Source organism: Rana temporaria (genome assembly GCF_905171775.1).
Source record: "Rana temporaria chromosome 3 unlocalized genomic scaffold, aRanTem1.1 chr3b, whole genome shotgun sequence".
Classification (NCBI taxonomy): domain Eukaryota; kingdom Metazoa; phylum Chordata; class Amphibia; order Anura; family Ranidae; genus Rana; species Rana temporaria.
Genome location: NW_024404424.1, coordinates 23048 through 42678, shown reverse-complemented (window position 1 = coordinate 42678; position 19631 = coordinate 23048). Strand labels below are relative to the sequence as shown.

The window sequence follows — 19631 nt, the reverse complement described above, 5'->3', positions numbered from 1 at the left end:
CTTGGGCTTTCCGCCATCAAGCGTCTGTGTTACAGGTGTGTAAGGCAGCGACCTGGTCGTCGGTCCACACCTTCTCAACGTTTTACAAGGTGGATTTGAGTGCATCTTCTGATGCCTCCTTCGGCCGCAGGGTGTTACAGGCGGCAGTTTAAGGTTGAAGTTCCTCCATTGAGGAGCTCTGGTTTGTTTGGGGTGAAGCTGGTTTGCTGTGTTATTTTTCCCACCCCTCGATTTCTTACACTGCTTGGGGACGTCCCTAAGGTCAATGCTGCTGTGTCCGTCTATGAACGGAAGAGAAAAAAGGATTTTTGTACTCGCCGTAAAATCCATTTCTCTGAGTTCATGGACGGACACAGCACCCACCCCTCCTTTGTTTGTACTGCTTGTTACGAACTGAGGCTGCTAGAGCAGGGTGTGGGTTATACCCGGGGAACCACGCCCCCTGGGAGGAGCTGCACTGAGGCTGCTAGAGCAGAGAGTGGGTTGTACCCGGGGAAGTGCCCCCCTGGGAGGTACTGTACTGAGAGAAGTGTTTTTAACACTTAAAGTGCTGTTTTTTTCTGCCTAGTCTCTCCTAGAGAAAAAGTACATAACCCTAAGGTCAATGCTGCTGTGTCCGTCCATGAACTCAGAGAAATGGATTTTACGGTGAGTACAAAAATCCTATTTTTTTTCTGGTAACCCGGGGGCCCTTGGGATCTGCTCCTAATCTCAGCTTGTTCTGGAAATCCGGGGCCCTTGGGTCCCCTACCTGCCCTCAGTTCTAGTGATCTGGAGTCACCCATACCCCCCCCCCCCGGTGAAGTCCTGACCTGGAGGTCACACAGACCGGCGCTGTCAGGTGAGGGGGGGGGGAGGAGTCCTGACCTGGAGGTCACACAGACCGGCGCTGTCAGGTGAGGGGGGGGAGGAGTCCTGACCTGGAGGTCACACAGACCGGCGCTGTCAGGTGAGGGGGGGGGGGGAGTCCTGACCTGGAGGTCACACAGACCGGCGCTGTCAGGTGAGAGGGGGGAGGAGTCCTGGCCTGGAGGTCACACAGACCGGCACTGTCAGGTGAGGGGGGAGGAGTCCTGACCTGGAGGTCACAGACCGGTGCTGTCAGGTGAGGGGGGGGGGAGGAGTCCTGACCTGGAGGTCACACAGACCGGCGCTGTCAGGTGAGAGGGGGGAGGAGTCCTGGCCTGGAGGTCACACAGACCGGCACTGTCAGGTGAGGGGGGAGGAGTCCTGACCTGGAGGTCACACAGACCGGCGCTGTCAGGTGAGAGGGGGGAGGAGTCCTGACCTGGAGGTCACACAGACCGGCGCTGTCAGGTGAGGGGGGGGGAGGAGTCCTGACCTGGAGGTCACACAGACCGGCGCTGTCAGGTGAGGGGGGGGAGGAGTCCTGACCTGGAGGTCACACAGACCGGCGCTGTCAGGTGAGGGGGGGGGAGGAGTCCTGACCTGGAGGTCACACAGACCGGCGCTGTCAGGTGAGGGGGGGAGGAGTCCTGACCTGGAGGTCACACAGACCGGCGCTGTCAGGTGAGGGGGGGAGGAGTCCTGACCTGGAGGTCACACAGACCGGCGCTGTCAGGTGAGGGGTCCTGACCTGGAGGTCACACAGACCGGCGCTGTCAGGTGAGGGGGGGGAGGAGTCCTGACCTGGAGGTCACACAGACCGGCACTGTCAGGTGAGGGGGGGAGGAGTCCTGACCTGGAGGTCACACAGACCGGCGCTGTCAGGTGAGGGGGGGGAGGAGTCCTGGCCTGGAGGTCACACAGACCGGCGCTGTCAGGTGAGGGGGGAGGAGTCCTGACCTGGAGGTCACACAGACCGGCGCTGTCAGGTGAGGGGGGGGGGGGAGTCCTGACCTGGAGGTCACACAGACCGGCGCTGTCAGGTGAGAGGGGGGAGGAGTCCTGACCTGGAGGTCACACAGACCGGTGCTGTCAGGTGAGGGGGGGGAGGAGTCCTGACCTGGAGGTCACACAGACCGGCGCTGTCAGGTGAGGGGGGGGGAGGAGTCCTGACCTGGAGGTCACACAGGTATCCCCTCCCGCCCCCCCCCCCGGTCCTGTGTCAGTATAGGGCAGGTATCCTCAAACTACGGCCCTCCAGCTGTTGTAGAACTACACATCCCATGAGGCATTGTAAACCTCTGACATTCACAGACATGATGGGGCATGATGGGAATTGTAGTTCCTGAACAGCTGGAGGGCCGTAGGTTGAAGACCCCTGGTAATAGGGCAACCGGTGTGATGAATAACACTTGCCGCATGCTGAAATGACAGAACAGTGAAGAGAACATATCAGGATGGACTGGACCCCCCCAGTCGGGTTTTTCCTGCTCCGTGTCCCCGTTAGAAGGATTTCCCTCACATCCTGTCCCGGTGACAACACTCAGGGCAGCGCAGTCAGAGACGGTGAATGGGGGTCGTTGTGATTTGTAGCAGCGGACTGTCCGGTAATCTTTTGGGGTCGATGTGACGTGGCCCCCAGGATGAGAGCAGAGGGGCCCGGCGTCATGTCCTGGCTCTGCTCCGTCTCTCCTCCCCACCTGGTGGGTGTCTCTGCTGCGTCTTCCTTCCTGGGGAAGTCAGAGTCTCTCTTCCTCCTCTGCAGGTTGTCGCCGTCTCTGCCGGAGGAATCATGACCGTCACCGTGGACTTCGAAGAATGTCTGACCGACTCGCCCCGTACCAGGTAAGTCCTAGCGGGGCCCCCCCCCCCAATACTCAGGATGGCGGGGCCCCGGGGACACCCCCCCTCCCCCCAATACTCTGGGGTCCCTCCAACTGGCAGTGTCACATGATGAGGCTCTCCTCCTCAGCTGGGGCCCCTGACTGCCTGGAAACCCCAGTGCAAGATTCAGGGGCCACACCCCATGGCTGGGGGATGTGAGGTGCAATGCTCTGCGGTGTGGGGAGGAGTTTCAGCAATTCTCTGAAGTAATGCTCTGCAGTGGCCTCGGGGGACGCAATGCTCTGCGGTGGCCTCGGGGGACGCAATGCTCTGCGGTGGCCTCGGGGGACGCAATGCTCTGCGGTGGCCTCGGGGGACGCAATGCTCTGCGGTGGCCTCGGGGGACGCAATGCTCTGCGGTGATCTCAGGACGCAATGCTCTGCAGTGAGTTTAAAGTAACTGCAGAACATTGCATCCTGAGTTTACTAGTGATGTCAGGGTGCAATGCTCTGCGGCGAGCTCGGGGGACGCAATGCTCTGCGGTGAGCTCGGGGGACGCAATGCTCTGCGGTGAGCTCGGGGGACGCAATGCTCTTCGGCGAGCTGGGGGGATGCAATGCTCTGCGGCGAGCTCGGGGGACGCAATGCTCTGCGGCGAGCTCTGGGGACGCAATCCTCTGCGGCGAGCTCTGGGGACGCAATGCTCTGCGGCGAGCTCTGGGGACGCAATGCTCTGCGGCGAGCTCTGGGGACGCAATGCTCTGCGGCGAGCTCTGGGGACGCAATGCTCTGCGGCGAGCTCTGGGGACGGAATGCTCTGCGGTGGCCTCGGGGGACGCAATGCTCTGCGGCGAGCTCGGGGGACGCAATGCTCTGCGGTGAGCTCGGGGGACGCAATGCTCTTCGGCGAGCTGGGGGGACGCAATGCTCTTCGGCGAGCTGGGGGGACGCAATGCTCTTCGGCGAGCTCGGAGGACGCAATGCTCTGCGGCGAGCTCTGGGGACGCAATCCTCTGCGGCGAGCTCTGGGGACGCAATGCTCTGCGGCGAGCTCTGGGGACGCAATGCTCTGCGGCGAGCTCTGGGGACGCAATGCTCTGCGGCGAGCTCTGGGGACGCAATGCTCTGCGGCGAGCTCTGGGGACGCAATGCTCTGCGGCGAGCTCGGGGGACGCAATGCTCTGCGGCGAGCTCGGGGGACGCAATGCTCTGCGGTGTCTGGCTCTATCTCTCATTATACAAGGATGCGATGTTCTGCAGGGGGGGGATTTCTCATTCCTCGTCCTGTGAAGGTGATTGGAGCCCTGGCAAGGGGGGGGGAGGGGCGTAGACAGAATCTTCATCACATGGAAGGATTATCAATAGCCGATCACTGATCAATACATTCCCAATCCATCCCCTCCCCCTCCCTCCCCTCGCAGGCTGTGGGTGAGAGAAGAATATAGGAAGTGTGTGGCGGGGGAAGGGTTAAGGTTCCCTATCTAGGTGTACATCTCCCCTCCCCCCCCTCCTGTCATCGAGTTGTGTCACCGCGACAGGAAGTCAGATGGTGACAGGAAACCGCCAACATTGCTCAGTCTGTGTGCAGCACCGTCCCCCCCCCCCGCTACTGAGACATCCTCGGGGCCCCCGGGATACATCTCTGATTGGGTACAATAGAATCCATGGGGCCCCCGGGATACATCTCTGATTGGGTACAATAGAATCCATGGGGCCCCTGGGATACATCTCTGATTGGGTGTAATGGGGCCCCCGGGATACATCTCTGATTGGGTGTAATGGGGCCCCCGGGATACATCTCTGATTGGGTACAATAGGATCCATGGGGCCCCCAGAACACACCTGTGATTGGGTGTAATGGGGCCCCTGGGATACACCTCTGATTGGGTGTAATGGTGCCCCCGGGGTATACCTCTGGGTGTAATGGGATCCATGGGGCCCTCGGGATAAACCTTTTGATTGGGTGCAATAGGATCCATGGGGCCCCCAGGTTCACACTTCTGACTGGGTGTAATGGGAACCATGGGGCCTCCAGAACACACCTCTGATTGGGTGTTATGGGGTCCCTGGGACACGCCTCTGATTAGGTCTAATGGGATCCATGGGGCCCCCGGGACAAACCTCTGATTTCCTGGGACATGAATCCCCCCGGGACTCTCCCTCTCCCAACCCGGCGCTGCCCTCCTACTTCTGGATTGGCCCTCAGCCTGATGCCCCTGAAATAGGCCCAATCTCCAGCCTTGCAGCCCGGGGGCCACACGACACACGTCCATCCAGACGACGGTCCGGGTGTCGCACAAGACTCAGATCACCCGAATATATAGGCTCTCCCAGGAGGCCAAGGGATCTAACAAGACCCCTCCCCATTGGCCGACACACCCCATACACCCATAACCTGGCCTTGAGTTGTCCTCCTCAATCTACAGAAAAAAGAACGTTTGGTCAGCGGGACTTTAAATGAGGCCAATCACCATTGGAGGAAGCATGTAAGGTATACACTAGGGTTGTCCCCATAACACTTTTTAGGACCGAGTACAAGTACCGATACTTTCTTTCAAGTACTCGCCAAAAACCGAATACCGAAACTTTTTTTAATGTCATGTGACAGTGGTGTTTTTTTTTTACACAATTTTTCTTTTTTTACAGCCCTGTTGGGGGTCTTTGGTGAGATATCGGGGGTCTTAACAGACCTCTGACATCTCCGCTTTAAGACAGAGAAAGGGACTAAGGACACAGATTCCCCAGTCCCTTTCTCTGCAGCCTCAGCTGAAATGCATGGAGGGAAGCTTCTCTCCATCCTGACAAATTGAGGGGGGAGAGCGGCACGGAGGGGGACAGGAACGCATGGGGGGAAAGCGGCATGGAGGGGGACAAGAACGCATGGGGGAGAGCGGCACAGAGGGGGACAGGAACGCACGGGGGGAGAGCGGCACGGAGGGGGAGAAGACAGCAGGGGGGAGAGCGGCACGGAGGGGGAGAAGACAGCAGGGGGGAGAGCGGCACAGAGGGGGACAGGAACGCATGGGGGGAAAGCGGCATGGAGGGGGACAAGAACGCATGGGGGAGAGCGGCACAGAGGGGGACAAGAACGCACGGGGAGAGAGCGGCACGGAGGGGGACAAGAACGCACAGGGAGAGAGCGGCACGGAGGGGGACAAGAACGCACGGGGAGAGAGCGGCACGGAGGGGGACAAGAACGCACAGGGAGAGAGCGGCACGGAGGGGGACAAGAACGCACGGGGAGAGAGCGGCACGGAGGGGGACAAGAACGCACGGGGAGAGAGCGGCACGGAGGGGGACAAGAACGCACGGGGGGAGAGCGGCACGGAGGGGGACAAGAACGCACGGGGGGAGAGCGGCACGGAGGGGGACAAGAACGCACGGGGGGAGAGCGGCACGGAGGGGGACAAGAACGCACGGGGGGAGAGCGGCACGGAGGGGGACAAGAACGCACGGGGGGAGAGCGGCACGGAGGGGGACAAGAACGCACGGGGGGAGAGCGGCACGGAGGGGGACAAGAACGCACAGGGGGAGAGCGGCACGGAGGGGGACAAGAACGCACAGGGGGAGAGCGGCACAAGAACGCACGGGAGGAGAGCGGCAATGAGAGGGGAAGACAGCATGGGGGGAGAACGGCACGGAGAGGGACAAGAACGCACGGGGGGAGAGCGGCACGGAGGGGGACAAGAACGCACGGGAGGAGAGCGGCACGGAGGGGGACAAGAACGCACGGGGGGAGAGCGGCACGGAGGGGGACAAGAACGCACAGGGGGGAGAGCGGCACAAGAACGCACGGGAGGAAAGCGGCAATGAGAGGGGAAGACAGCACGGGGGAGAGCGGCACGGAGAAGACTTGTAACTCCCCCCACCACCACCCGATACCTGACTGCCCAGGTATCAGGTGAAGCATCTGTGCATTTCAGCTGAGTACAAGTACTCGGGAAATGCTCGGTATCGGGACATCCCTAGTATACAGTATTGTTTAATTGGGTTCCAACACAAAAGGGGGGAGTTGGTTGAGGACTTGGAATGAGAGATGTATAACAAAGAGCATTTTATTACGCCTTGTGATATAATATAAAGCATACTGAATGACAAAAATCGCATCCACAAAACGGCATGAGCACGCTACAAATGACATATGCATAACAAGATCACGGTACTTGGCATATGGTGGAGTGAGGACAAGTCCTGCACAACATGAACCACTGGAGGGGCTCGGTGGTATAATGAGAATCTGGGGGTAAAACGGTATACAAAACATAAAATCATCTGTATGAACACCATGCATCTATGTATGCCCGACGCGTTTCGTTGGGATCTACCAACTCTTCGGGGGCGAATGCAGCGGTGATCTGTAAAGAGACATAACCGCGTGGTATAATTTTGTCATAGAATAATATAAATATACAGAACAAGATAAATAACCCTATAAATACTCACGTCGGCTGTACAGATGTGAGCGCAGGACCAGAGCCGGTACAATTGTGTGGCATTGGGAGCGGAGGTAGGGACACGTGGATAGACATAGGGGGCGCACTTGCGTTGGGTGGGGGTGGCATTATTCCTCCCTCCCTACAATTCTCCCTTTTTTTCTCTGCTCCCATATCGGGGTGGAATTGCATGGATGCGTTTCTAACAATATATTCATATAGGGAGTGAGGGTTATTTTACCGTTTGGCCGTCCATGATGGACCCAATCACGGCTTTATAATACTTTGCCCCCCATGACGCACTCCTATACATACGTGTTCATAGATAGATATGTTTTTATCTCAATCTACCTTCTCCTGTTCCACATGTCAGGGTCTGTGTGGTGTGTGTAGCGCTCAGGGGAGGGCTGGGCCGGGGGGCAGGGTGGCAATTGCCTCCCAGGCCACCCTGACATCTGCTGCCCGATACCATTTTCTTTTTTATTCTGGTCTAGGAAGTCGGGGCAGGGCCACGGCGGCCGACCACTAGCTGTTGCGTTCTGGCAGTTGTAGTCCACGCTCAATCTCCCGGTGGGTGGAAAACAGAGCAGCGCAGAGGAAACTACAACTCCCGGAGACCCGGATTCTTGGAAGCAGGGTGTGCCGGGGAGTCGGGACGCAGGGCTGGGTGCTGGCTGCAGCTTGAGCCCAGGACCAGGAGCATTACCCCCCCAGGAGGCTGGGGTGTGCAAGGACCTGCTGAGATCACTGTAGACCCTGACACCCATAGCTTCAATGGGCCAATTGACTGAACTTGCCCCCCAGGCCTAAGGCTGCCAGCGCTCCCCTGGTAGCGCTACCCCCTCAGGAGCCGCTGGTTGTTTTTGGGATCGGCGAATGAAGTTACCTCTAATCGTTGTCTAGGGTGATAGCAGTGAGTAGAGCAGGAAACGAATGTCCAATCAGCGAGTAAGATTTTCTGAATGCTGTATTTCTCGGCCCAACACGACCAATGTCAACATGAGGAGGACAGGAAAGGTTGATGAGGTAAGAAAACCTTGCGCTATCAGGCCTGGATAGAAGATGAGCAATCCTGCTCTCAGTAGTAGTAGATACAGTTCGTCGCCACTCCAGCCAGAGTGGGTGAGGTGCCCCCGGACAGACCCCTGCCACGAGCCTGGCAGCCAGAGTGGGTGAAGTGCCCCCGGACAGACCCCTGCCACGAGCCTGGCAGCCAGAGTGGGTGAAGTGCCCCCGGACAGACCCCTGCCACGAGCCTGGCAGCCAGAGTGGGTGAAGTGCCCCCGGACAGACCCCTGCCACGAGCCTGGCAGCCAGAGTGGGTGAAGTGCCCCCGGACAGACCCCTGCCACGAGCCTGGCAGCCAGAGTGGGTGAAGTGCCCCCGGACAGACTCCTGCCACGAGCCTGGCAGCCAGAGTGGGTGAAGTGCCCCCGGACAGACCCCTGCCACGAGCCTGGCAGCCAGAGTGGGTGAAGTGCCCCCGGACAGACTCCTGCCACAGACCTGGCAGCCGAAGTGTCACCTCAAAGTTGCTGGAGGAACAAGTCTCTGCCACTGACTTGCCTCTGACCTTAAATAAGACGCCAGATGAGGCCTCTGCCACAGGCTCAATGCTGACAATGGTGACCAGCAGAGCAATTCCTCCCCAGTCTTTCTCCTTGGGGTCACAGTGCCTGTAACGGCTACCCCCTGGTGTGAGGGTCTCAGCCGTTGGAGACGTCCTTTTCCCTGGCAAGCTGCGATATGCAGGTACCGCCGGTATATCCCATCGAACGCCCTTCCAAGAAACGAGAAGTGCTACGTTTGAAGGGTCAAGCAGACTGACTTTATTTTCCACATTTTTCCTCCTTATATCTGGTTACAAACTGTACAGAAACAAATGACACTCCCCCCTCATCACACACTAAGGCTAATTACTAAACCTTCTTTAATTAATAACAACAAAACCTTCACCCACTCCGTCTCCTAGGCAGACGTTTCGTCTCCGCATACAGAGACAGTGTTATCACACATAAACAGTTTTTAGCATGCATAATTATAGTTCTGAGAGCAGACCTGGGATTAACACCTGTCCATTACAACACCTTTACACAAGGACAATGGACTGCCTCCCAGGCCCTGACGCAATTAGCATGTCACTAGACTGAGTCATAGAATATTGACTGGTTGGGGTCACAATTAACCAACATCTTGTAGTCTCTCAAGATCCTGCAATTATTATCAATGTCCAGGCAGAATAGTCCATAATCCGTTACACTGCCCCCCTTTTGTGGAACACTCCGGCAGACCCGGATTGATCCTTTTCGGATCAACTTGGGGATGTCCGGTCTGCTGTTAGGGTAAAAGTTCAGTTTGCCTGGACAGTCCGTCGGTCTTCCCATTGGCTTACCAGGTCGGTAGCTGATGGTGAAGGTGAATAATAGAATTCAATTCTGGAACAGTCACTTGCTTTGCTCTCTCAATGGCTCCCAAAACCTGTTGCTGATGCTCTTGGGACAGATACGGCACCACCTGGATGCAAATCCCATTTAATCTTTTGACAATTTCCGCCTGTTTGTGCATTTCAATGTTCAAGCCACGGGACATCTCATAATACGTGACATAGTGTCGTTGCATCTCTGATTTCTCACTGGCCAACTTGTCACATTCCCATTTTAGACTGTGATATTGTGCCGGATCTACAGTACATGTCGGGGAAGGTAGTCTTACCCGGTTCTCAGCAGCAAGTGGGTTGATTCCAGCAACGCGGGTGGTCACGGCACAAGCAGCAGCAGGTGTAGGTAAATAAGCCGAAGTCAGAGGGCCAATGTCATTGCCCAGCACCACCTCGGCAGGTAGGTTGTCCATGATACCAACTGTGGTCTTTCCTGACCCGGCTCCCCAGTCTAAGTGCACCCGGGTGGTGGGTACGCGAAATACAGCACCCCCTGCGACCCGGACGGCAACTGTGCGAGTGGACACGTTCTCTGGCTTTACCAGATGTTTTTGAATCAGAGTGATAGTAGTCCCGGAATCTCTTAGGCCTTGTGCTACTTGTCCATTCACTCGTACCTCCTGACGGTGATGCTGACGGTTATCCGGAGAGGCCGCTTGTATTGGGTCTGCCTCATACCAAATTCCCAGACCTTCCTCAGGGCCCCCCTCGGTCTCCAGGCAGTGGTCCGCAGAGGGACGTGATGGAGTGACCTCTGTGTTGGGTGTTGTGCGTCTCCAATTGTTATTTGTAGCTCTCAAAGGGCAATAACGAGCAATATGTCCCGTGTCGCTGCAGTGATGGCACGTCACCCTAGGCGAATCCCGGGGGTAGTTGCTAGGCCCCTGAGGACGTGGTGGGACTGGAGCCCGAAACTCTGGGCATGGGGTGACGGTTGGAGTACGCGGTTCTACCTTCTGAGCCAGCCGTGTAGTACCCTGGCTTACTTTCCTTGTCTCCGCGTACTCATCTGCTAGCCGAGCCGCCTCGTTTAAGTTAGCGGGACGGCGATCTCGTACCCAGTCTTGTATGTCTGCGGCCAGGTCTTGGAAGAAATGTTCCATTAGGAACAGCTGCAATACTTCCTCCCCGGTGTTGGCCTTGCACCCTTGGACCCAAAGGGATGCCACCCTTTGTAACTGGTTTGCCCATTCCATGTGGGAGTCCACAGCCATCTTCTTGGACTCCCGGAAGCGCCGGCGATAGGCTTCTGGCGTTACGGCGTATCGGGTTAGCAGCGCCTTTTTAACTTGCTGGTATTGTAAAATATCCTCTGGAGCAAGAGCCCGAAAGGCTTCATTGGCTTTGCCCGACAATTTCCCCGACAAAATAGTGACCCATTGGTCTGGTGGTACCTGGTGTAGTGAGCACTGCCTCTCAAAGTCCGCCAAATATCCATCGATTTCCTCCTCACTTTCTACAAAAGCTTTAAATGCAGTGAACGGTATTTTCTTTCCTGTAGCAGCAGGTGGGGGGGTAGGAACTGCAGGTGTAATGGGCTGTCTCGCTCTTACCAGTTCCAGTTCTTGTCCCCTCTTCGTTTGTATCTCTTCCCTTGCTTCCCGGAACAGCTGGTTGATTAGTTCCACGGACGTTTCTGGATACAAGGATAATCTCCGCTGTACAATCCCAGTAATTACATCTTCTTTGCTGACCGATGCAAGGGGCTCCGTTCCTTCCATGGATCCATCCATTTCGTCCAGCTCCAGCAGTTCAGCTATCAGCTCCCTCCGTGGTCTGTTGCTGGCGCTCCTACCACGAATCTCCAATAGATCTTTTAGTGTGGATCTTTTCAGCCAGGCGTACTGCGACTCCATTCAGCACTTGCTCTTTGGATAAAAGGACCATCCCACCGCTGCCAACCAATGTAACGGCTACCCAAGTGGTGTGAGGGTCTCAGCCGTTGGAGACGTCCTTTTCCCTGGCAAGCTGCGATATGCAAGTACCGCCGGTATATCCCATGGAACGCCCTTCCAAGAAACGAGACGGGCTACTTTTGAAGGGTCAAGCAGACAGACTTTATTTTCCACATTTTTCCTCCTTATATCTGGTTACAACTGTACAGAAACAAATGACACTCCCCCCCTCATCACACACTAAGGCTAATTACTAAACATTCTTTAATTAATAACAACAAAACCTTCACCCACTCCGTCTCCTAGGCAGACGTTTCGTCTCCGCATACAGAGACAGTGTTATCACACATAACAGTTTTTAGCATGCATAATTATAGGTCTGGGAGCAGACCTGGGATTAACACCTGTCCATTACAACACCTTTATACAAGGACAATGGACTGTCTCCCAGGCCCTGACGCAATTAGCATGTCACTAGACTGAGTCATAGAATATTGACTGGTTGGGGTCACAATTAACCAACATCTTGTAGTCTCTCAAGATCCTGCAATTATTATCAATGTCCAGGCAGAATAGTCCATAATCCGTTACAGTGCCGAGGTTATCTGTCAGTGTTCGGTCACCCAGATCCCCGATGGTTCGTTCAAGCCTCTCAGACAACCTGCCTCTGGATTCTCCTTGAGCCGATCCCCCACCGCACAGCACGTAGCTTAGGATCTCCTCAGTAGAGTTGGAGGCCCGGTAAGTCACTGGGGCCCCTGGTAGCATCAGTCGCTCCAGGCCAGGAGGGCCCAGAGTCTGGAACTCCGCGTAGCACGCGACCCCAGGCCAGGTAGGCCATAGTGGTGGGGCCCGCGATGTGCGCACACCCTAAAGGTCGGTGCCGCACCCGAAACCAGGAACCCGCGAAGAACCAAGAACAATGGCGTCTGCCACAGAAATACCCTCCCCCAGCATGCCCCGCGAGGGAAAACTCCTCTAATTGGCTGCTGGGGAAAAGTGGCTCTGCCAGAACCCCTCTAGCGCCAGCTATCGCCCAGGGATGGGATCACACCCCCGGAGCGCAGGCTGACCCACAGGACACTTCAGGAATGACAGCAGCCCAAATTTAGCAGAATTAGGAATGAGAGCAACTTACCTCACTCATTCCCCCACTAACTTTAGCGTAGTGCCCATACTGAAAGGAAGGGGGCGCTACGCATGGATTTCTGGGCCGTTTGCTCGTCTGTCCCCTGGGAGCTGCGATGCGATTTTGGCGCTCTTCCCTCCCCCACCTGTTCCCTTCCTTTCCATTTGTAATGGATGGAGGTGGTGGGTCTGGGCGGGTGCTCCTTACCCCATCAGCGCCGCCGTTACCGCTCGGTGTGTGCAACAATATTTGTATTGTCAGTTAAAGCGACGCAGCGCCAAATCGCAAAAACTGGCCGAGTCCTTTAGCTGCCTAAAGGTCCGGGTCTTAAGTGGTCAAGCCCCTCCAGGGGTTCATGTTGTGCAGGACTTGTCCTCACTCCACCATATGCCAAGTACCGCGATCTTGTTATGCATATGTCATTTGTAGCGTGTTTATGCGATTTTGTGGATGCAATTTGCTTTATATTATATCACAAGGCAATAAAATGCTCTTTGCTATAAATCTCTCATTCCAAGTCCTCAACCAACTCCCCCCTGTTGTGTTGGAGCCAATTAAACAACACCGTATACCTTACATGCTTCCTCCCATGGTGATTGGCCTTGTTTAAAGTAAAAAATTTGGGATGGAGGCCATTTACCCATGGTGCCTCGGACCGCATCGTTTTTCTCCTCAATCTACTGCCTCCAAGTGCCCGGCCACCTGGTGGTAGGAGAGGAAAGTACAACCAGGCCAAACTTAGGGAGAAGTCAATGGATCCCTAGTAATCAACTACAGTGGCCACTCCTGACACGGAATTTGGTGAGGAGCGTCCTGACCGAACCCCAAGGCGCCACATCCTCCCCCTGCCCAGGAAACGACGTCTCGGAGTTTGCATAAAAAAACTAAATATTTGAGCCCCCAAGCCTGAGAGCCGATGTCCGGGGAAAACTGGGATGGGGAAGACGGTATAACAAGTATATGCGTTGTTGTCCGGCTAGATCCCTGTCTCTCCTTAAGCTAAAGAAGACGCACCGACTCGGCAACCCCTGAAACCTGACCTCCCCCGAATATATAGGCCAAGGGATCCAACAAAACCCCTCCCCATTGGCCGAGACACCAATACACCCCTAACCTGACCTCACCCGAATATATAGGCCAAGGAATCCAACAAGACCCCTCCCCATTGGCCGATACACCAATACACCCCTAACCTGACCTCACCCGAATATATAGGCTCTCCCAGCAGGCCAAGGGATCCAACAAGACCCCTCCCCATTGGCCGATACACCAATACACCCCTAACCTGACCTCACCCGAATATATAGGCTCTCCCAGCAGGCCAGGGGATCCAACAAAACCCCTTTCCATTGGCGGAGACACCAATACAACCATAACCTGACCTCACCTGAATACATAGGCTCTCCCAGCAGGCCAAGGGATCCAACAAAACCCCTCCCCATTGGCTGAGACACCAATACACCCATAACCTGACCTCACCTGAATATATAGGCTCTCCCAGCAGGCCAAGGGATCCAACAAAAACCCTTCCCATTGGCCGAGACACCAATACACCCATAACCTGACCTCACCCGAATATATAGGCTCTCCCAGCAGGCCAAGGGATCCAACAAAACCCCTTCCCATTGGCCGAGACACCCCATACAACCATAACCTGGCCTTGAGTTGTCCTCCTCAATCTACTGCCTCCAAGTGCCCGGCCACCTGGTGGTAGGAGAGGAAAGTACAACCAGGCCAAAGTTAGGGAGAAGTGATGATGGCAGAGTTCTCATGGTGAGGAAAGTTCTCTAATAGAACAAATAAGTGTTTTCTTAGAATTATTTTGTGGATTTCCTCCAATCAGTGAAGTGTTTGCAGTTATTGTGCTTTATTTGTGTTGCAGGGCCGCCATGGAAACGGTGGAGTCGGAGGTGTTTGATCTGGAGAGCCGGTTGGAGAAGGTATGTGTGTAGGGAGTGGGGAGGGTGGGAGGGTGGCCTTCAGGGATTTGTGGGGTGGGATTATTATGGGTTGGGGGGGATGGGAGGATGGCATTCAGGGATTGGTGGGATTATTATGGGTTAGGATGGGAGGATGGCCTTCAGGGATTGGTGGGATTATTATGGGTTGAGGGGGATGGGAGGATGGCATTCAGGGATTGGTGGGATTATTATGGGTTAGGATGGGAGGATGGCCTTCAGGGATTGGTGGGATTATTATGGGTTGGGGGGGATGGGAGGATGGCATTCAGGAAATGGTGGGATTATTATGGCTTGGGGCTTCGGGGGTGAGAAGGTTCAGCTTGTCTATGAGATAATAATTGGTGAAGTAAGAGATGGTCTTCCTCCATCATCCACACGGTGTTGTTGAACCCGATGACCCTTCTCTGTATTGAGGTAAACCATCAATTCCTGGTGTCATCACCATAAAAACATCTCCTGACACAGCAGATTCATCATTAACCGATCTTCATAGAGCTGGGATGAGGGCCCCATAGAGGAAGGTGTGGGGCTGGAACGAAGGCCCCATAGAGGAAGGTGTGGGGCTGGGACGAGGGCCCCATAGAGGAAGGTGTGGGGCTGGGACGAGGGCCCCATAGAGGAAGGTGTGGGGATGGGACGAGGGCCCCATAGAGGAAGGCGTGGGGCTGGGACGAGGGCCCCATAGAGGAAGGCGTGGGGCTGGGACGAGGGCCCCATAGAGGAAGGTGTGGGGCTGGGACGAGGGCCCCATAGAGGAAGGCGTGGGGCTGGGACAAGGGCCCCATAGAGGAAGGCGTGGGGCTGGGACGAGGGCCCCATAGAGGAAGGCGTGGGGCTGGGACGAGGGCCCCATAGAGGAAGGCGTGGGGCTGGGACGAGGGCCCCATAGAGGAAGGCGTGGGGCTGGGACGAGGGCCCCATAGAGGAAGGCGTGGGGCTGGGACGAGGGCCCCATAGAGGAAGGCGTGGGGCTGGGACGAGGGCCCCATAGAGAAAGGCGTGGGGCTGGGACAAGGGCCCCATAGAGGAAGGCGTGGGGCTGGGACGAGGGCCCCATAGAGGAAGGTGTGGGGCTGGGACGAGGGCCCCATAGAGGAAGGCGTGGGGCTGGGACGAGGGCCCCATAGAGTAGAGGAAGGCATGGGGCTGGGACGAGGGCCCCATAGAGTAGAGGAAGGCGTGGGGCTGGGATGAGGGCCCCATAGAGGACAATTCTCAGACACTCTTGTGCACTCATTCGCTCTCCTGGCTCACACCACCGTGACCTCCGGGTGGAGACCTCCTCTGCCCCCGAGATGGGCCTTGAACCATGGTCAGCACCCATACTAAGAGGGCTGTGCACCCCCATCAGGTTGCTGGTAAAATATGAACCTGGGGCCCGAGTCTCTCAGTGTCAGTTGATTGCCCCTCCTCCATGCTGCTCGGTGTGTTTTCTCCTTCAGGTGCCTCCAGTAATTCCTCTCCTGATGTGGGGTCTTCCCAAGCTCCTCCCCCTGCACTGTACAGCATCGTGTACGTCTGAATCGCGATGCATCGATGCTGCCATTATATTCAACACCCCTAGACTATATATCGGGTTTTCCACAATCCAAGCTTTTGTAATCCCCGGGAGGATCACACGTCCGTGACAAGCTCTGGGGACTCTGCGCATAGAGAGCCGCCCACCATGAAGATCTGGGTGGAGACATAAAATTCCTCCATAAGCGCGATTATCGGCTGCTGACCATTTACAGTTCCAACCATCCGCACCAAATCTGATACGTGATCAATTATTCCTCAATCTGCAACAGTTGTCTGTATTTCCTTCATCCCCTAGCTGGTGAAGCTCTCCTCCCATATGGTGGACGGAGGACGTCAGTACTGCACCAGTAGCCGTCACTTTGTCTGCGCCCTGCGGGAGCTGTCCCACCATTCCCAGGAGGACACCATGCTGAAGGTGAGTCCCGTGTGCTGAAGGTGAGTCCCATGTGCTGGAGGTGAGTGAGTCCTGTGTGCTGAAGGTGAGTGAGTCCCGTGTGCTGAAGGTGAGTGAGTCCCGTGTGCTGAAGGTGAGTGAGTCCCGTGTGCTGAAGGTGAGTGAGTCCTGTGTGCTGAAGGTGAGTGAGTCCTGTGTGTTGAAGGTGAGTGAGTCCCGTGTGCTGGAGGTGAGTCCCGTGTGCTGGAGGTGAGTCCCGTGTGCTGAAGGTGAGTGAGTCCTGTGTGCTGAAGGTGAGTGAGTCCTGTGTGCTGAAGGTGAGTGAGTCCTGTGTGCTGAAGGTGAGTGAGTCCTGTGTGCTGAAGGTGAATGAGTCCCGTGTGCTGAAGGTGAATGAGTCCGTGTGCTAAAGGTGAGTGAGTCCCGTGTGCTGAAGGTGAATGAGTCCGTGTGCTAAAGGTGAGTGAGTCCCGTGTGCTGAAGGTGAATGAGTCCCGTGTGCTAAAGGTAAGTCCCGTGTGCTGAAGGTGAGTGAGCCCCGTGTGCTGAAGGTGAGTCCCGTGTGCTGGAGGTGAGTCCCGTGTGCTGGAGGCCAATTCATGGCAATGAAAATTCCCACATGAACTTGGATTAAAAAATGTCTGATTTTATGGGGTCTTCATATGATGGAGATCCATGGAGATCTTCTGGAGATGTCTTCTCTCTTATAGATCCAATCTGGTGGGATTTCTATTAATGGTGGAAATGATCGTTTTCATCGTGATCAGATTTCATCTTTTTTTTTTATTGTTGATTTGCTGGTTGTGGAGTTCCGCTGTGACCGATCACCGAATGATATCTCTTTCTTCTCCGTAGGATTGCTTGGAGCGTTTCTCTGACAGTCTGAATAAAATTATAGACAATCACTTGGTAAGAATTACGTCTCGGCGGTTCTTCCGGATCCTCATCCTCTCCAGTTCAATGTCCTTCCATTCTGAGTTCTCTCCTTACCCTTCGGGGAATATCTATACATTGTGGTGACATGTTATTCTCCATGTATGAAGTTCTGAAGTTTTATCCCCCATTTGTCCAGCTTCCTGTGTAGAAAATTAAAATTTTTTAAGTAGAAATGTATACAGTGAACTCTAGAAGATCATGGTAATCGTGCAGTTCCTGTGTAGAAGACCCTGAGCCTTCGCCAAGTGGGAGATGAGGTATTGTCCTGGCACCTTGGTGGTGCCTCCAACAAGAAGGGCCTGGGGCTTGTAGGTGGGACTCACCAAGAACACCTTGTTCCCCAGGCAGTTACCCTTATTTCCTGCTTGTAATAAATGCAGCTCCAGCCCCTGAATGAAGACCAAGTGAGAAAAATATCCGTCCAATACAGGAAAATACTGCAAAGAGAAAGCAGATGGATCTATGATTTGAAAGCATGTAGACGATCTGGTCTTAATGAAGAGTGAGCTTTGCCCCTTTTCTTTCGTGGAGGGAGATAAGTGGAGGAATCATGGGATCTGTCCAGGACCCGGGGGATTGGCTCAGCTGTTGGTTTAAGGGAGCCCTTGTGGTACCCTCAACATGTAGGGCCCTTTTATACTGTGTCATTTACAGAGTTATACATCCTATGTGAAGTTTTATGTTTTGTTTTTTCCCTTTTTTTAATATATCTACAATCTTTCAGCTTATTTGCATATTTGTCCATCAGGTTTATGGAAAGACGGCCACCAGGACTAAAACAACGGACCAGGGGGTGACGACGTTTCACACATACATTGAGCTTCTTCAAAGCACAAAGATTTTGAAGAAGCACATTATTTGTGAAACGTTGTGGTGGTAGTGTCCTCTACTTAGAGGTTTGGTAGGTCAGTCTTCCTTTGGGTCTGGAAGAAGCACAATGTATGTGTGAAACGTTGTGGTGGGAGTGTTCTCTACTTGGAGGTTCAGTGGGTCAGTCTTCCTCTTGGTTTCGAAGAAGCACAATGTATTTGTGAAACGTTGTGGTGGGAGTGTCCTCTATTTGGAGGTTCAGTGGGTCAGTCTTTCTTTGGGTTTTTCGAAGAAGCACAATGTATGTGTGAAACGTTGTGGTGGGAGTGTCCTCTACTTAGAGGTTCGGTAGGTCAGGCTTTCTTTGGGTTTTGAAGAAGCACAATGTTTGTGTGAAACGTTGTGGTGGGAGTGTTCTCTACTTGGAGGTTCGGTAGGTCAGTCTTCCTTTGGGTTTTGAAGAAGCACAATGTATGTGTGAAATGTTGTGGTGGTAGTGTCCTCTACTTAGAGGTTTGGTAGGTCAGTCTTCCTTTGGGTTTCGAAGAAGCACAATGTATGTGTGAAACGTTGTGGTGGTAGTGTCCTCTACTTAGAGGTTTGGTAGGTCAGTCTTCCTTTGGGTTTTGAAGAAGCACAATGTATGTGTGAAACGTTGTGGTGGGAGTGTCCTCTACTTAGAGGTTTGGTAGGTCAGACTTTCTTTGGGTTTGGAAGAAGCACAATGTATGTGTGAAACGTTGTGGTGGGAGTGTCCTCTACTTAGAGGTTTGGTAGGTCAGTCTTCCTTTGGGTTTTGAAGAAGCACAATGTATGTGTGGAACGTGGTGGAAGTGTCCTCTACTTAGAGGTTTGGTAGGTCAGGCTTTCTTTGGGTTTTGAAGAAGCACAATGTTTGTGTGAAACGTTGTGGTGGGAGTGTCCTCTACTTAGAGGTTCGGTAGGTCAGTCTTCCTTTGGGTTTTGAAGAAGCACAATGTATTTGTGAAATGTGGTGGTGGGGGTGTCCTCTACTTAGAGGTTCGGTAGGCCAGTCTTCCTTTGGGTTTCGAAGAAGCACAATGTATGTGTGAAACGTTGTGGTGGGAGTGTCCTCTACTTAGAGGTTCGGTAGGCCAGTCTTCCTTTGGGTTTCGAAGAAGCACAATGTATTTGTGAAAGGTTGTGGTGGGAGTGTCCTCTACTTAGAGGTTCGGTAGGCCAGTCTTCCTTTGGGTTTCGAAGAAGCACAATGTATGTGTGAAACGTTGTGGTGGGAGTGTCCTCTACTTAGAGGTTGGTAGGTCAGTCTTCCTTTGGGTCTCGAAGAAGCACAATGTATTTGTGAAACGTCGTAACCCCTTGGTCCGTTGTTTTAGTCCTGGTGGCTGTCTTTCAATAAACCTGTTGGACGGATGTTGGTGAGCAGCTCGTTTTTCTCACTTGGTCTACATGTTCACGGTTG

At 54.5% G+C, this 19631-nt stretch overlaps 1 protein-coding gene across 1 annotated transcript in view; it reads left to right on the top strand.

Moving 5' to 3' along the window:
* Positions 1 to 2545: 2545 nt before the first annotated feature.
* The window catches only part of ACAP1 (ArfGAP with coiled-coil, ankyrin repeat and PH domains 1), a 30796-nt gene continuing 13710 nt past the window's right edge, over positions 2546 to 19631 (top strand). The window contains exons 1-4 of the mRNA XM_040334226.1: positions 2546 to 2691; positions 14448 to 14505; positions 16343 to 16462; positions 17297 to 17350. Of these exons, the coding sequence (XP_040190160.1) occupies positions 2639 to 2691; positions 14448 to 14505; positions 16343 to 16462; positions 17297 to 17350 (285 nt within the window). The 5' untranslated portion in view covers positions 2546 to 2638. The remainder of the gene's footprint in view (positions 2692 to 14447; positions 14506 to 16342; positions 16463 to 17296; positions 17351 to 19631) is intronic.